The 13,279-nt window shown below is 38.4% G+C and overlaps 1 protein-coding gene across 1 annotated transcript in view; it reads left to right on the forward strand.

Moving 5' to 3' along the window:
• The window catches only part of PAPSS1 (3'-phosphoadenosine 5'-phosphosulfate synthase 1), a 48,009-nt gene extending 36,283 nt beyond the window's left edge, over positions 1–11,726 (forward strand). The window contains exons 11-12 of the mRNA XM_009885493.1: positions 2,751–2,980; positions 11,143–11,726. Of these exons, the coding sequence (XP_009883795.1) occupies positions 2,751–2,980; positions 11,143–11,281 (369 nt within the window). The 3' untranslated portion in view covers positions 11,282–11,726. The remainder of the gene's footprint in view (positions 1–2,750; positions 2,981–11,142) is intronic.
• The last annotated feature ends 1,553 nt before the right edge of the window (positions 11,727–13,279 follow it).

The following is a 13,279-nucleotide window of genomic DNA, read 5'->3' on the forward strand; positions in this document are numbered from 1 at the left end:
GTGTCTGTGAATGTGATGCTGCCCCTATCTGTCTATAGAGGGCTTCATCCACTTGGTCTTCTTGGTCAGGTGGCCTGTAGCAGTCCCCCACTGTAATGTCCCCTGCTCCCAATGTCCCTTTAATCCTGACCCATAGGCTCTCAGTTGGCTCTTTATGCACCCCTAGGCTGAGGTCCACGCATTCCAGCTGCTTGTTAACATATAAGGCAACACAGCCTCCTCGTTTCCCTTGCCTGTCTCTTCTGAAGAGCCTGTAGCCTTCCATGGCAACACTCCAGTCATAGGAGTCATCCCACCAAGTTTCCGCAATACCAGTGAGATCGTAGCCTTGGAGGTGTATGCACATCTCTAGCTCTTCCTGCCAGCAAACCTGCTTGCACTTGGGCTTCTCTCTCCATGGGGCCCTGGTGGGCTTGGTCTTGGCCAGCGGTGGGTCCATTTTGGAGCTGGCCTGCATTGGCTGTATCGGACATAGGGGAAGCTTCTAGCCGCTTCTCACAGAAGCCACCCCTGTAGTTCCCGTGCTACCAAAACCTTGCCACGCAAACCCAATACATAAATATTAGTATACATTAATAGTGTTAATGTACATTAATATAAATACTAAAATTATTAGCATAGTTATCCATCCAGATGCTTCTATAGCACCCCATATGCTTGAATAGCAGTGGAATCTGTAATGTGTAATGTCTGGCTGTGGTCAAGATGAAAACTGATACCAACAGTACCCTCATAACTTGTGACTGATACCTGATTTCATTATCTGACTACTGATTTACAGAACTCTATCCATATTCACTGCAAAACTTCCTCCTTGAGTGGTTTCTATAACGATTAGTTATAGAACTAATGAGGTACTAACAGTTAGTTACTACTTTGAGAAATCACTTTTTGAGCTTCTTGCCTAAAGCTTATTAACAGAACAGCATGCGCAGTGACTAAAATATGAAAAACTCATTTTGTTTCATGTAAAGATTTGCAGTAGGCAGATGCAAATTTTTATTTGTAATGCAAGGAAAATGTATCCATCACATTGTCCATTTACTTCAAGGTAGTGGCAGCAACTTTTGTCCTATGACTTGTGGGTTTTTTCCCTCCTGCTTCCCCTTCTTTTTTTTTCCATTTAGCACTTGATAGATGTTTTGACAGATGTTTATTGCTGTTCAACTTGTGAAGCTATTTTACACTATGTAGTTATTGGGTAGGCCCTTTAGTTTATATGAAGGTAAGGCTGCACGTATAAGAAACTACGCTTATATACTTGCTGTATTTTTTTTAAATCTTCTCTGAGTATCCTTTGGCAGATACTAAGCTATATAGATGGCATGACAATTCTTTTGGGGGAATACTTCCCAGTTTGAGAACATATTGACATTTCCTGAAGTGGTGTGTCTTTGTTACCTAAAATAATGTAATAGTTGCTTTACTTTTCCTGTACTGTACAGTTAAATTTTCTCTTGAAAATACTACATATAAAAATGAAGAATAGTCACCAACAGTCCTATAACGTAAGTCTAAAAACTGTCATAAGTGTAACATATCTAACAGTCTAGGATCTAGTAAATACTGCAGTCTTTGTGAGGAGAAAAAAAAAAAAAGTCTTTTCACCATATTTAGTAAGAGATGCATTTCTAAATAATTTGAAAGAATTTATTTAGTTGTAGGGTGTGGATGACGTCTGTGTGCAGATTTTCCTTTCAAGCATCTTGTTTGTTTCTTTTCTTTACTTTCAGTAGTAACTGAAGGAAAAAGTAAAAATCAAGTTGTTAGGTATGAAACCACTCATTTTGAAATGTGCAGAGAAGTAATGGGGGAAAGCTGTTTGTCAGTATTTATAATACTTCAAATATTAGGTGGAAGGGAGTTGGGGCCTCCAAGCAAAAATTCAGTAAAGCTGAAGTTTCTGATTTTGACGTTGGTTCCTCCCCAGTTCATATAGACGTGTTTAAACCAAATTATTTCATAACGATATGGGAAAAAGTGACTAAATATTTACCAATACTAGAGTTGCTTTATCAGTTTTCATCTTGGAAGGCTGTGGTATAAATAGGCAGTCTTTGTGTTCTGAAAGCCTATTCCAAGCATTCAGGTGCAGTATTTACCTAGTTTATATGTCCTTTGGGTTTTAACATTGACACACACTAAGTGTTAAAGTTCTGCCTCAGACAACATCCGTGCACCACGTGAAAATGCTGAGTATGGGTAATTCTTCTTTTTAAATGTGTAGATAGGTTGATTAGATCACTTGTGAACACTGTGTTAAGTAGCCTATCTTGTCTTTCTTCTGATGAGATATTTGGCAGCTATCTATTGGTCAGGGTGTCTTTTTAGAGAAATTACTGTGACTAAAATAGAGCAATATGCAGCCAGATCCCGCTAAGGTTCCCAAAGGAGTTGCTTTTGGGTTAATCTTTTTATACATAAGGAAAGGGATGGAGGGTGACAACATCAGGAGGAACTGAGCTAAGAAACGGATGGGCTCCACCTTCATTATCCTGAATATACTGTTCCAAACACTGTGCTAAAGTAACTTTTTAAGCAGCCTAATTTGCAAATGAAATGGGAGTAGTATATCTTAGTTGTAACTTCGGTGGTAATTCACATAATTGATTCTTTGTTTTGTTGTGGCTCCATAGTAAAAATCATGTCTGATTAGCAAAAAAGTGGTAATTATACAATGCATGCACATTTTGAGCGTTGTATTTTGAGAGTTTTCTTCTGTTAACTGTGTTTCCCTGTCTCTGTTCTAGGTTCAGTGGCACTGTAGATCACGGATGGTTGCAGGAGCTAACTTCTACATTGTAGGGCGAGATCCAGCAGGGATGCCACACCCTGACACTGGGAAAGATCTCTATGAACCAACCCACGGTGCCAAAGTGTTGACAATGGCTCCAGGCCTCCGAGCACTGGAGATTGTACCCTTCAGAGTTGCAGCTTATAATAAAAAAAAGAAGTGCATGGATTATTATGACTCTGATCAGTAAGTTGTATTTTTGTTTTAAGACTTCTGGAGCAATAACTGCCTTCTACTCTTCACCCACATAAAAATAATGTTTTAAATTAAATTCACATTGCTCAAAGATGGCAATGTTTAGATATGCTTGTAGATTATGAATGCAACTTGACTTCAGCATGATTTGGGTGCAATTTCACAGCACAACTAACCTGATCCAATTTTATCTGCCACTGGAAGCTCCCCTTTTCCTCTCAGGTACTTGAGTTTCTTTAATTCTGAAGTATGTTGGCACAGATTGCTAAATCCACAGAAAAATATTACTATTTATTATAATGGTAAGATTAGTTTTCTGCCAGTTTATCTTTCTAAATACGCTTCTCAGGCATCAGGTATGCATCAGATATGATGGAAGAAAAACAATGAGTGAACGCAGCAGGGAGAAGATACTGGGCAAGAGAGGGTGAAAAATATCTATTTCCTCTGTTTAACAATAATGCAAAGTGTTGCACTAAGTATGTCCCAGGGTTTTCAGCTGGTTTTTTTTTTTGTTTTAATCAATCCAGTTACAGGACAGGTAATTTCACGTTCTGTGTGTTCCAATATTATTTTTCAGTCATGTGTCATAGAGGAGTCCAAAACTCACTGTATGTTTTGCTGTGGTGCCAATGAGTGGGACTAAGAAGATGACTTGTCATTTTAGTTTAAACCTCTTTATTCAGATTATTGAACTGTACTTCTATTTTACATCAAGCTGCAGGTAAAGTTAGTACTGAAATACAAACTGTCAAGCAAGATGTTTTTCTAAAAATAAAATTGCATTTTTTATATTCTTACTATTTCCTACTACTCCTAACTGAAGAAGTATGTCTATACAGCAGAGTTCGTCTTTGAAAGCATGAACTCAGCATGGGATGGATTGACCTGTAAAGAACCCATCTCTTATCTCTTTTTCTTCAGCTGTTTGTGCTGCAGTTACACTGAGTATAGAAGTCTCCAGGGATGTCACTGTGGCTTGTGACAATCAAAAACCAAGTTTTATTCAGCAACTTTCTTACCATGAATTATGTTTATTAGTAGATAGTGTGCTGGCTTAACCTTGATTGTAAGTTACGTAGCTGCTTTATATTTCAGCAGTAAATTACAAGCACCTGAATTGGTCTGGTTTCATTTTTAAAAGTCACAAAGTGTTACTATCTGTTACATAACTAAATATAACGTTATGGTATGTTCTTCTGTTGTTTGGAAATCATAAGCAGTGTGATAAAGGCAAATGTGTTGAAGCCTGACAAGAATTGAAATAGTTTCACTGTGTATTACTCCACAATGTCCATATGTGCTTAGAAATTTGATGATTTGCTACATTGCAGATGTTTTAAAATTGAAGCTAATCAGGGAGGCTTATTTAGCAGTTGTAGTTTCCTGACATCGTTTTTCCTTCCTCCTCCATCCCATATAGGCAGCATTCCAATGTAAGGTTTTCCTTAGTGCTGTGAAGCTTCTCTTTGGATGGCATTGTAGCAGGTTTTTTTTTTCTTCTCAAGTGGAGCTATGGACAGTAGCATCAGATCAGATGTATGCCCTGATACATGGTATTTCCATCAGGAGGAATAAGATTAGTGGGAAGGATACTCCTAGCGCATTACACACGTGAAAGTCTTTTCCTAAACTTATTGCCTCTTACCTAGCTGTTGAACACTTCTACATTTGTGCCTTTCATTATTTGAGATGCATCTAGAAGTCCTCATTGCTGTGCACAGTAACGAGATTGTGATGTAAATATTGCTAGTTTTATGCAAAACTGTATACATTGTAACAAAAGATTCAAAAGGCTGTCATAGAAGATACTGTGGGTATTTGTCCTTTGTCCAAGTAATTCAGCAAGTTTTTGAAGATAAAGACACAAAGATTACAGTGAAATAGTGATACTGGTGTGTCACTTCTTAATAATTTGGAATAGAAGAGGAGTAGCAATGTAAGAGTCCGGAATTCCCATTGGACGGAACAGAAAACCTTTGGAGAAGAATATTAATTCTGTGATCATTGATACTGTACTCTAAGCAGGATAGATTTGATTTAGATCAAGGGCAGTAAAATTGTACCTCTGTCATTAGCCAGAGCAAATGACCAAAGAAAAATATTCTGTGATAACAGATTTTGCCTGTTGTCACAGACTGCATTATGCACACCCTATTATCCTTTCATCATGCCTATGGGGACCCTTCGGTTTGAGGCATTTTTTTTTTCCCATTTCTGTCACTGTCTTGGAAAAAAGAACATGCTGCTATTACCTGCAGTTTTGCCCTGCTGCTGTCAGAATGTAAGACTGTTTGTCTTGTCCTTCCCTAGATACTGTTTGTAAACTACAGGGTGGACTGGAGTGTGGCAGCAATCCTCTAGATGGCAATGCAGACACATGGAGACTCCCTGAAGAGAGAGCCGTTACTGCTCCAGCTTGCCATAGACAATACACTGTGGTAGGCTCCAGACAGAGTTAGAGTTTGGGTGCAGCTGGCTGCATTTCAAGATAGTCTGTGTAATGCTGAAAACGTCGCAGGCTCCTGGACCATGTGGTGTTTGACTCTGTAAGGGGGATGGCAGGGAACAGAGGATTGTCTGGAAATATGAGAGGATCAGTACTGGTGGAAGACCTTTGGTGTGAAACAGTGATATTTGTGGAAATCTTTCCTGAGCTCACCACTTACCTGGTGAAAAACACAGCATGAAAATGTGGGGAAGAAGATTGTATGCATAGAAGCATTGTTCTGACTTGTTTTGGAAATGGGTAACTTGATTTCTGTTGCACCTTTTTCAGTTCTTTGAGGCCTGGAGACTTGACAGCCAACTAAGCAGCTGAAGAATTTACATCGCTAAGGGATGCATGGAAGGTTATGGCAAGTGGGTTTCCCTTGGACTGAGCTATAGCTGAGCTGTGTGTCTTAGCTGCTGGAATTAGTTATTCCGTCCCCGAGTGGTCATCTCTTCTATTCTTTCAGGCCTCCTAGACTCCTATATCTGGGAAGGTACTTGTGAGAAGACATAATGGACACCATCTGCTATCTTGGGTGTCTCTCTAATTTGGCACAGTTAGACCCACACCTGGCTTGGCAGCAAAGACATGCAGAGATTATTGCAGTTGGGCTCTTTGCTGATCTTAGTGAATTATCTTTCTCCTTCTGAAGGCAGTACCAAGCCATGGGGGTGCTGGGGGATGAATCTTTCGCTAGTGGTGAAAGGTTACCAAAAGCTTGATCCAGCTTCCAGGATGATGTCTGACAAGCTGGGGCTGCAGCATTAGAAGTGGCAGAGAGGTGTTTTGCTTGTGACATCTCTAAACATTCATGCTCAACTTTAATGACAAAGATGTAACCCTTGCTGATGGAGTTCCATGTATGCATGTGGGGGTACATTTTCATATGCTGGGTTGGTACTGGGTCAGTTACCTACCATACTGGGCAACTATGTGATACCAGCCTCCCACTGGCCCTGCCTTCAAATCAGTAACAGAGGCCCTTACTTCTCAGGTGTACTGCCTGTGATTCTAAGAGGTCATTTTTTGTAAGGTCTTGAGCTCCCAAAGGTGTCCATGCAAGTGCAGTTTTGTGGAGTTGGTAAAGAAGTTAAGTTTGTTTCTCACTTCCACTAGTATTCTCCAGAACGCATGCTGTCCTTGAAGTTTCAGTAGACCTGGTATCTCAGTAGACCTGGTATCTTGGTTTGGGAACAGTCTGGAGAACATGATGGTTAACTTTGAGTGTTAGGGCATCACGTTGCTGGTTGACACTGTTGAGCTGCTGTGGTGCTGTGTTGGAGCTGAAGTCACTTACCGGCACATGTATCTACATGCACCCCTGTTTATAAGAATAGCAGAGATATCCTGATTGCATTTAGCAATAATCATGGAGCACTGTGTGTGACAAAAGGGAGTAAGAAAAGACTGATGTAAAAGCCTTTATACTAGCTGCACAACAATTGTAGTTGCAGAGTGGTGCATGAAGTTTAACTTGTAAATTGTTTGACTAAAGTTACCCTTTAAAATATTAAGACCTGTGAACAACCAATGACTTGAAACTATATTTGTATTTTGCCTCATGTGAAGCCACCACAATTTTTAATTCGTTTCTTGGATGTCTTAGAAATACATTTAGCACTTCATGAAACCACAGTCTTAAAACATATTTTTGAAAAAGATCTGTCTAAACCTAAGATTTAGGAAAGGGATTTGAGGAATTCATTTGAAGAGATGTATAGCAGCACAGGTAGAGCTAACTTCATGTTATATGCGTTTTGGTCAAAATAAGGATAATAAAAAAAAAAAAAATTCCCTTTTTATTGTTGCTGAAGTCAGATAGCAAGCCTAATCTTAGTTTTTGTGGGAAGCTAGGGCATTTCCACTTGCATAGAACTCTGAAGAAATAATAAATATAGAAATTAGTATGAATATTGGTACAGTCCTTTGGTTATCATAGTTTTTACTCTTTTAGATTTCATAGAATTTTGGATCAATAATTGAGTATGTCCAAACATATTTTGGAAAAATTCATAGGAAAAATTCTAGTTATAATGGAGAAAACTCCAAATTAATGTCTGATCTGTGAACTGATGTTAGACTGGAGTGTAGAGAAAAAAAAAACAACAAAGAACCAAGCAACCAACAAAAACCACCACCACTCCCCCCAAAATCCCTACCCAATGCTGAAATCCCTTCAGAAAAACAGTTAGTGTGTTTCTTCAGCCAAAAAGGCCTCTCAGTTACCACAGACAAGTGTAATTTGGGATTGGTGGCTTAATAGTAGTTGTTTGAGTGAGCAGAGATTCCCAGTTCTTTACAGAAGATCAGTCCTATAAAATGCAGCCACAGACTGCTGCTGAGGGAAAAAAAAAAAAACTCAATTAAGAAAGGAAATTAGTCTGGCAATTTAAAAAACCACAGCAGTGTCTGGTAAAATGAATTGTGTGGGGTTTTTTTTGTCCCGAAAGAAAACTGATGAGGTTATTTTAGACTAAAAGGAACCCATAAGTAAGGTTACCGGAGCAGACTGTTCATGCTTTCTATAAAATGTGAATGAAGCATGGGTTTCTGTGAAAAGAAGAGATTTTAACTTTATATAGTTTATTCCCAGGACCATTATTAGGTTTGTCATGACTGCTTTAATACTATCAAGCCATACTTATAGGACAGCTGTTCCGACTAAGTACTTACTGTTCCCAAATTTGTTTGATGTGATACCTGTTTTTTAAAGTGATAGTAAGAGGCTGAGATAAGCACACTTATCTGCCCTCCTTAATTTAGCTATGTGAAATATGGTTTCTCCATTAACATTAACATTAGGCTTAAACCCTCCTGCCAGTCAGGAAGGAATTTAATTCACAGCAGGTAAAGGATTTACTTTGCATATGTTGATATTAATCATATTATTATGTTCTACTTTCACAAAGAGTTTGTTCATGGCCAGTTGAGTTTTGAACCTAGCTGATACTAGCTGGTTCATTCAGCATTGTGGGGGATTCCCAAGGCATAACATAGACTGACCTAACAAAGACTTGACACTGTAAGGGACAACATTCTGTTCATGTAGGAGTTACCATGTAAGTCATGACTTGATGCTGCAAAAGAAAATTTAAATTCAGTGAAAAGCCTTCTGAAAAGTGTTGTAAGGTTAGATTTCATTTCATTGACACATCCTGTTCAGGAAGCATGAAGCTGGAGAAGGAGAATTGTTAAAAGGACTGAACCCCAGATAAGGAGGCTGTGAATTGTGCTAGGGATTAATTGGAGCTAGAGATTACCAGCTGAATAGAACACAGCAGTTGTTTTGAAGCCAGACAGGGTAAGTCATGTTATTGTTTTATTTCCATACATTTGTTTCCAAACCCCATATTTTTATGAATAAGCAAAACTATGAATGAGTCTAGTATTTAGGAGAAATTTCTTAAGACCTTGAGGCCACCAGACATTGCCCTGCACAGAGAATAGGAATTCTAAGAAGGTGATTTGCACAGTGCCAGACACCCTAAACAGAAGGTTGGGGTTCCCAAGATTATGACTGATCTTTAGTGCTCCCAAGTGAAAAATCGGTTGTATAATTGTCGTGGTTTAGGCCAAATCGGCTATTTTATACTTAGATTAACCATGTAGGGAATAATTGTTGAAGTGGAAAAAATAATCTTCTCAATCACTGTATTAAGGTACTGTATTGACACCTCAGAGATATGGCAGTTTCCTGTAGGACTGGAAAAAACTTCATGCAGTTTTTTCTCACTTGCAAACTGGTGATGACTTTGTCGTTTTGCAAGAACTGTGAGGTCTTTGAAATCTTAGCCTCACTGCTCTTAGAGTGTTTGAGCTCATAAAGGTCTTTGAAATCTTAGCCTCACACACTGCTCTTAGAGTGTTTGAGCTCATAACAAAGCATAAAGATCTGTCATAGTTGCTGGGGTCACTCGTGGTATTATAGTAAAAAGTAACTACTGAATGCACAAAAAAGGGAAATCTATTTAACAGATTAAAACATTAGTCTTTGTAAATGAAAGAAAGGAAAGAACTGGTGTATGAATTGTTAATCTTATGTGCATGGCTTGTAATGTCTTATTGAAGCAAATTTATGGGCATAGGCGAAAGTTGATTGTCTTTTTGAAAACTTAACAGGCAAGAGGGGATAAAGCGGCTAAATTTTTTCTTAATGCTTGAACTTTAGTATTGCTACCACACTGGAGAAAACCGCACATGGAGAAACTGTATAGCACTTGCTTTACTCTCCTTTTCCTGATCATCTGAAGACTTAGTATTTTTTCACTAGAATTAACCAGGCTTATCACTTTCTCACATTTATTTTATAGAAATAGTTTTTTGCAAAGAATACAAATTACCTTCAAGCAGTGTTAGTGAACAGTAGGCATCTCTCTGCCAAGGAACAAAATTGAGAGCAATAAGAAAAAAGCATGTATGGCAGTGTTGCTGTGTAAATGTATATGATCCAAACCAAAAAGTTATGGGGCTAGTGGTTTTGTGGAAGGGAACTGTGGAATGCTTTCTGCATCTTGCTAACTTCCATACCCTGCTGAGCATAGCTCAGCACTTAAAGCCAAGTTCTGCCCTCTGGTGCGCACATTTGGCTCTTCTTTCTGTCTAAGGCGTGTGCATCTGAGATCAATATTTGGCTTTTATTTCAAACAGACAAGTAAAGAATGAGTAATACATACATGTTGCAAATTGAGCAAATGGCGTAAGTAGAAGTGCATATTTAATTTAAGAATAAATAATTTTTCCTTTGGAGCATTTGGTAGAACTTTGACATTCTTGTCTTGCTTTTAGTGTTTCAGTCCTGTGAGGAGTAAGACTTTAACTTGTGTAGCTTTTGCTGCTTATGACTACATACCTGAGAAGTTAATTTAAATTGTCATGTTAACAATGATAAACAATCCTGATCTGGGTTCATTTGTGCATTTGTCCAACTGAATTCTGTTTTTTTTTAGGGAAAAACATCGTTAGGAGAAGGCATTTTTATTATTCTCCTGCTTTTTTCTTTCGTTTGAACTGTATGTGCCACATTACTGATATGCATATATATGTATATGCATGCTCAGTGGCTTGTAATGGCCCAGCTGCAGCAGCTGTGGAGCTCACCTCTGGACTCGGAGGCTTTTACTTTCTCTGTTCTGCCAACTGTCCTTCACTAAGGTTTCATGCAATGTTGTTTCTTCACAATCTCTAGTGGCACTGAAATGATCTCCTTCAGCAAGCACATAGGGTTGGTCAGCTGCCAGGGCAGGGCAAGGTGCAAAATAGCATGGCTGCTGTTGCTTGGCAGAGGGCTGAGGCAGGAGGCGAGATGGATCTGTCTCAATACGAGTTCCCTGTTTCCTCATAGAGAGCAAGCCAGGCTAGATGGAAGCACAGACTCAATTCAGTCCACAGGAGATCAGTTGGACTATGCTACTAAACCTCAGGAGTTACCTAAGCTGAATATTGTAGAGGGTGTATATACTAAAGATTTACTGGCGTTGCTGGCCAAATGTCTGGAAATGACAGTTGCTATACAGCATCATACTCCCAAGAAGAAATTTGTAAAGTATCAAGAAATCAGAAGGAATATGAGCAACTTTGCCTGCTTTTAAAATATGTTCTTTTTTCCCCCCTTCCTTTCTCCTCTCTCTCTCCTCCTTTGCCCCCACTCCTACTCTCTCAGCCATGAAGACTTTGAATTTATATCGGGGACCCGCATGCGCAAGCTCGCTCGAGAAGGACAAAACCCACCGGAAGGCTTCATGGCTCCTAAGGCTTGGACTGTGCTGACAGAATACTACAAATCGTTGGAGAAGGCTTAGGCCTCTTATTAACTGCAGATCAACCTTTGACGCCTGATTTATTTACGAGAAGGGGACCACACAGTCACCGTTCATGTTGCTTTGTTGTGGTGTCTGTCAGGAAGTTCTTCTCTGAAAACAGACTCTTCTCCCTAACTTAGTATCATTCTTTGCCTGTCCTTATGGGTTCTATTATGTCCTGGCACCTAGCTAGCTGCTGGGTTTAATGTCTTCTCTTTTATTACAGTTAATATTCTTGCAGTAGGATTTTTAACTCTTGTCTTTTTTTATATTTTACTGCCTCTGTCCTATAAGTTCTGCAGCTGTTAAATAGATGCAGCTTTTTTCCTATGTTATTTAAACTGCTGGGTAGTGTCTGGTTTTAGTAGTTTGTAGGAGAAAATGTAATGGTTAGACCCTTAACTATGGATAGATTATCTACAAATCAAAAAAGTAAATAAGTTTTAAAACATCCGTAAAAGTGTCCTCATCTTTATCTCATCATCTCCAGAAGCACTTAACGTTAATTTCTAACTATATGTAATCAAAAAAGCAGATTTTTTAATGTAGTATAATTGATTAAATTTTTTTTGCTTTCTTTCTTTAGTTTTGGAGTTCAATGAGTTGTCCGGTGATTCTCTTCTGCTGTGGACCTATAGAGATGGCCAAGTAATAAATAAAAGAAAATATTCCATTTTCACTTTGATAACTACTCCAGGTTTTTTTTATATATGCTTGTTGCTGTAGGTGTCAGTAGGGAATGTTTTATTTTGTTTGATATAACTTGCCAGTTTTTGTTCCAGATATACTTGTTCAGTCTACTACAACTTGAAAAATATACAGCAGACCAACCTTGAATTAATCTTTAATTATTGCAAGAAAAATAAAAAAAAAATCCCTAGATCTTGGCATTTCCTGTGGTACAAATGCTTAGTTCTGAGGTTAATTTTCTGGCTATTTTTCAAGGTCTCCAAAGAGTAATCTCCTTTCCTTCGTTCAGCTTTGCTTGGTTGAAAGACAAAGCATATGTTCTTCTAGGATTCTTCAAAAATCCTGAAGTCGGCTAATTCAGTATGAGAAACATTAACTGCCAAAGGAAAACATAAAAAATGAAAAGTAAAACACCTTTAGGTGTAAAGTAACACTGACCTATTGGGATCTTTTCAAGCATTTGCAGGTAATCAGTGAACAGTCATAACCCCTTTTAGCCTATTAGCTAGAAAATGTCTCATATCTTTCTAACAGAAACTTACTTTTCTGTTGTTAAATAATGTATATAGGAGGAACCAGCTCAAAATTGTTTTTTGAATGTTGATACTGGCTTGCTGCTGAGCCTGGATGAGGCTTATGTTCATCTAGATTTTTTTCAGACTGGGGGAAGGTTGTGACGAGGGCACTTGTGTAATGAATGGGATGAATGCTACTTGCAATCTTTGTTTAATTGTTCACAGTAGAATTTAAGACAAATGCTTTGAGAATTACTTCCTTCTCTTTCCTTCCTCTGTCTCTTTTGAAGAGGTGTAGAAAGTATCTTTTAATGTGATTCTTACCTCTGATAGAAGGTAAAGCAGAATTAGGAAAAAACAAGGGTCATGTTTATTAGTGAACCACAGCAATTACTTGAGACTGTTTTGGTAGTGTAAAGCTTATTTCTTCAGAATCACTGAACAGATTTTCTTCAAACTTGGCTTTCTTTTTAGATTGTATCAATATGTAGGATGTGCAAAATCCAGAAGAAAGAGTCAGTTCATCTGTATGCAGCTGTTCATGCAAAACTTCAAGTTTAACTATGGAGGTGAACAAGAGTTATCAGCTGCTAAAATGGGATTTACTGTTGGAAGTTGGAGTTTGGAATCTTTGCTGTCAGGTTTGATTCTTCTGCTAGGTATGATGAAAGATAATAAAAATATTTTGGCAGAATAGCTAACACAGGTGAAAGTCTACAGAAGTTAATGTTTTAAAAATGCTACCTGTGCTATATGAAGTCTGGAAAATAAGTGGTAGTGATAAGCATGAATA

The sequence above is a fragment of the Charadrius vociferus genome, unplaced genomic scaffold (assembly GCF_000708025.1).
Source record: "Charadrius vociferus isolate BGI_N301 unplaced genomic scaffold, ASM70802v2 scaffold55, whole genome shotgun sequence".
NCBI classification, from domain to species: Eukaryota; Metazoa; Chordata; class Aves; order Charadriiformes; family Charadriidae; genus Charadrius; species Charadrius vociferus.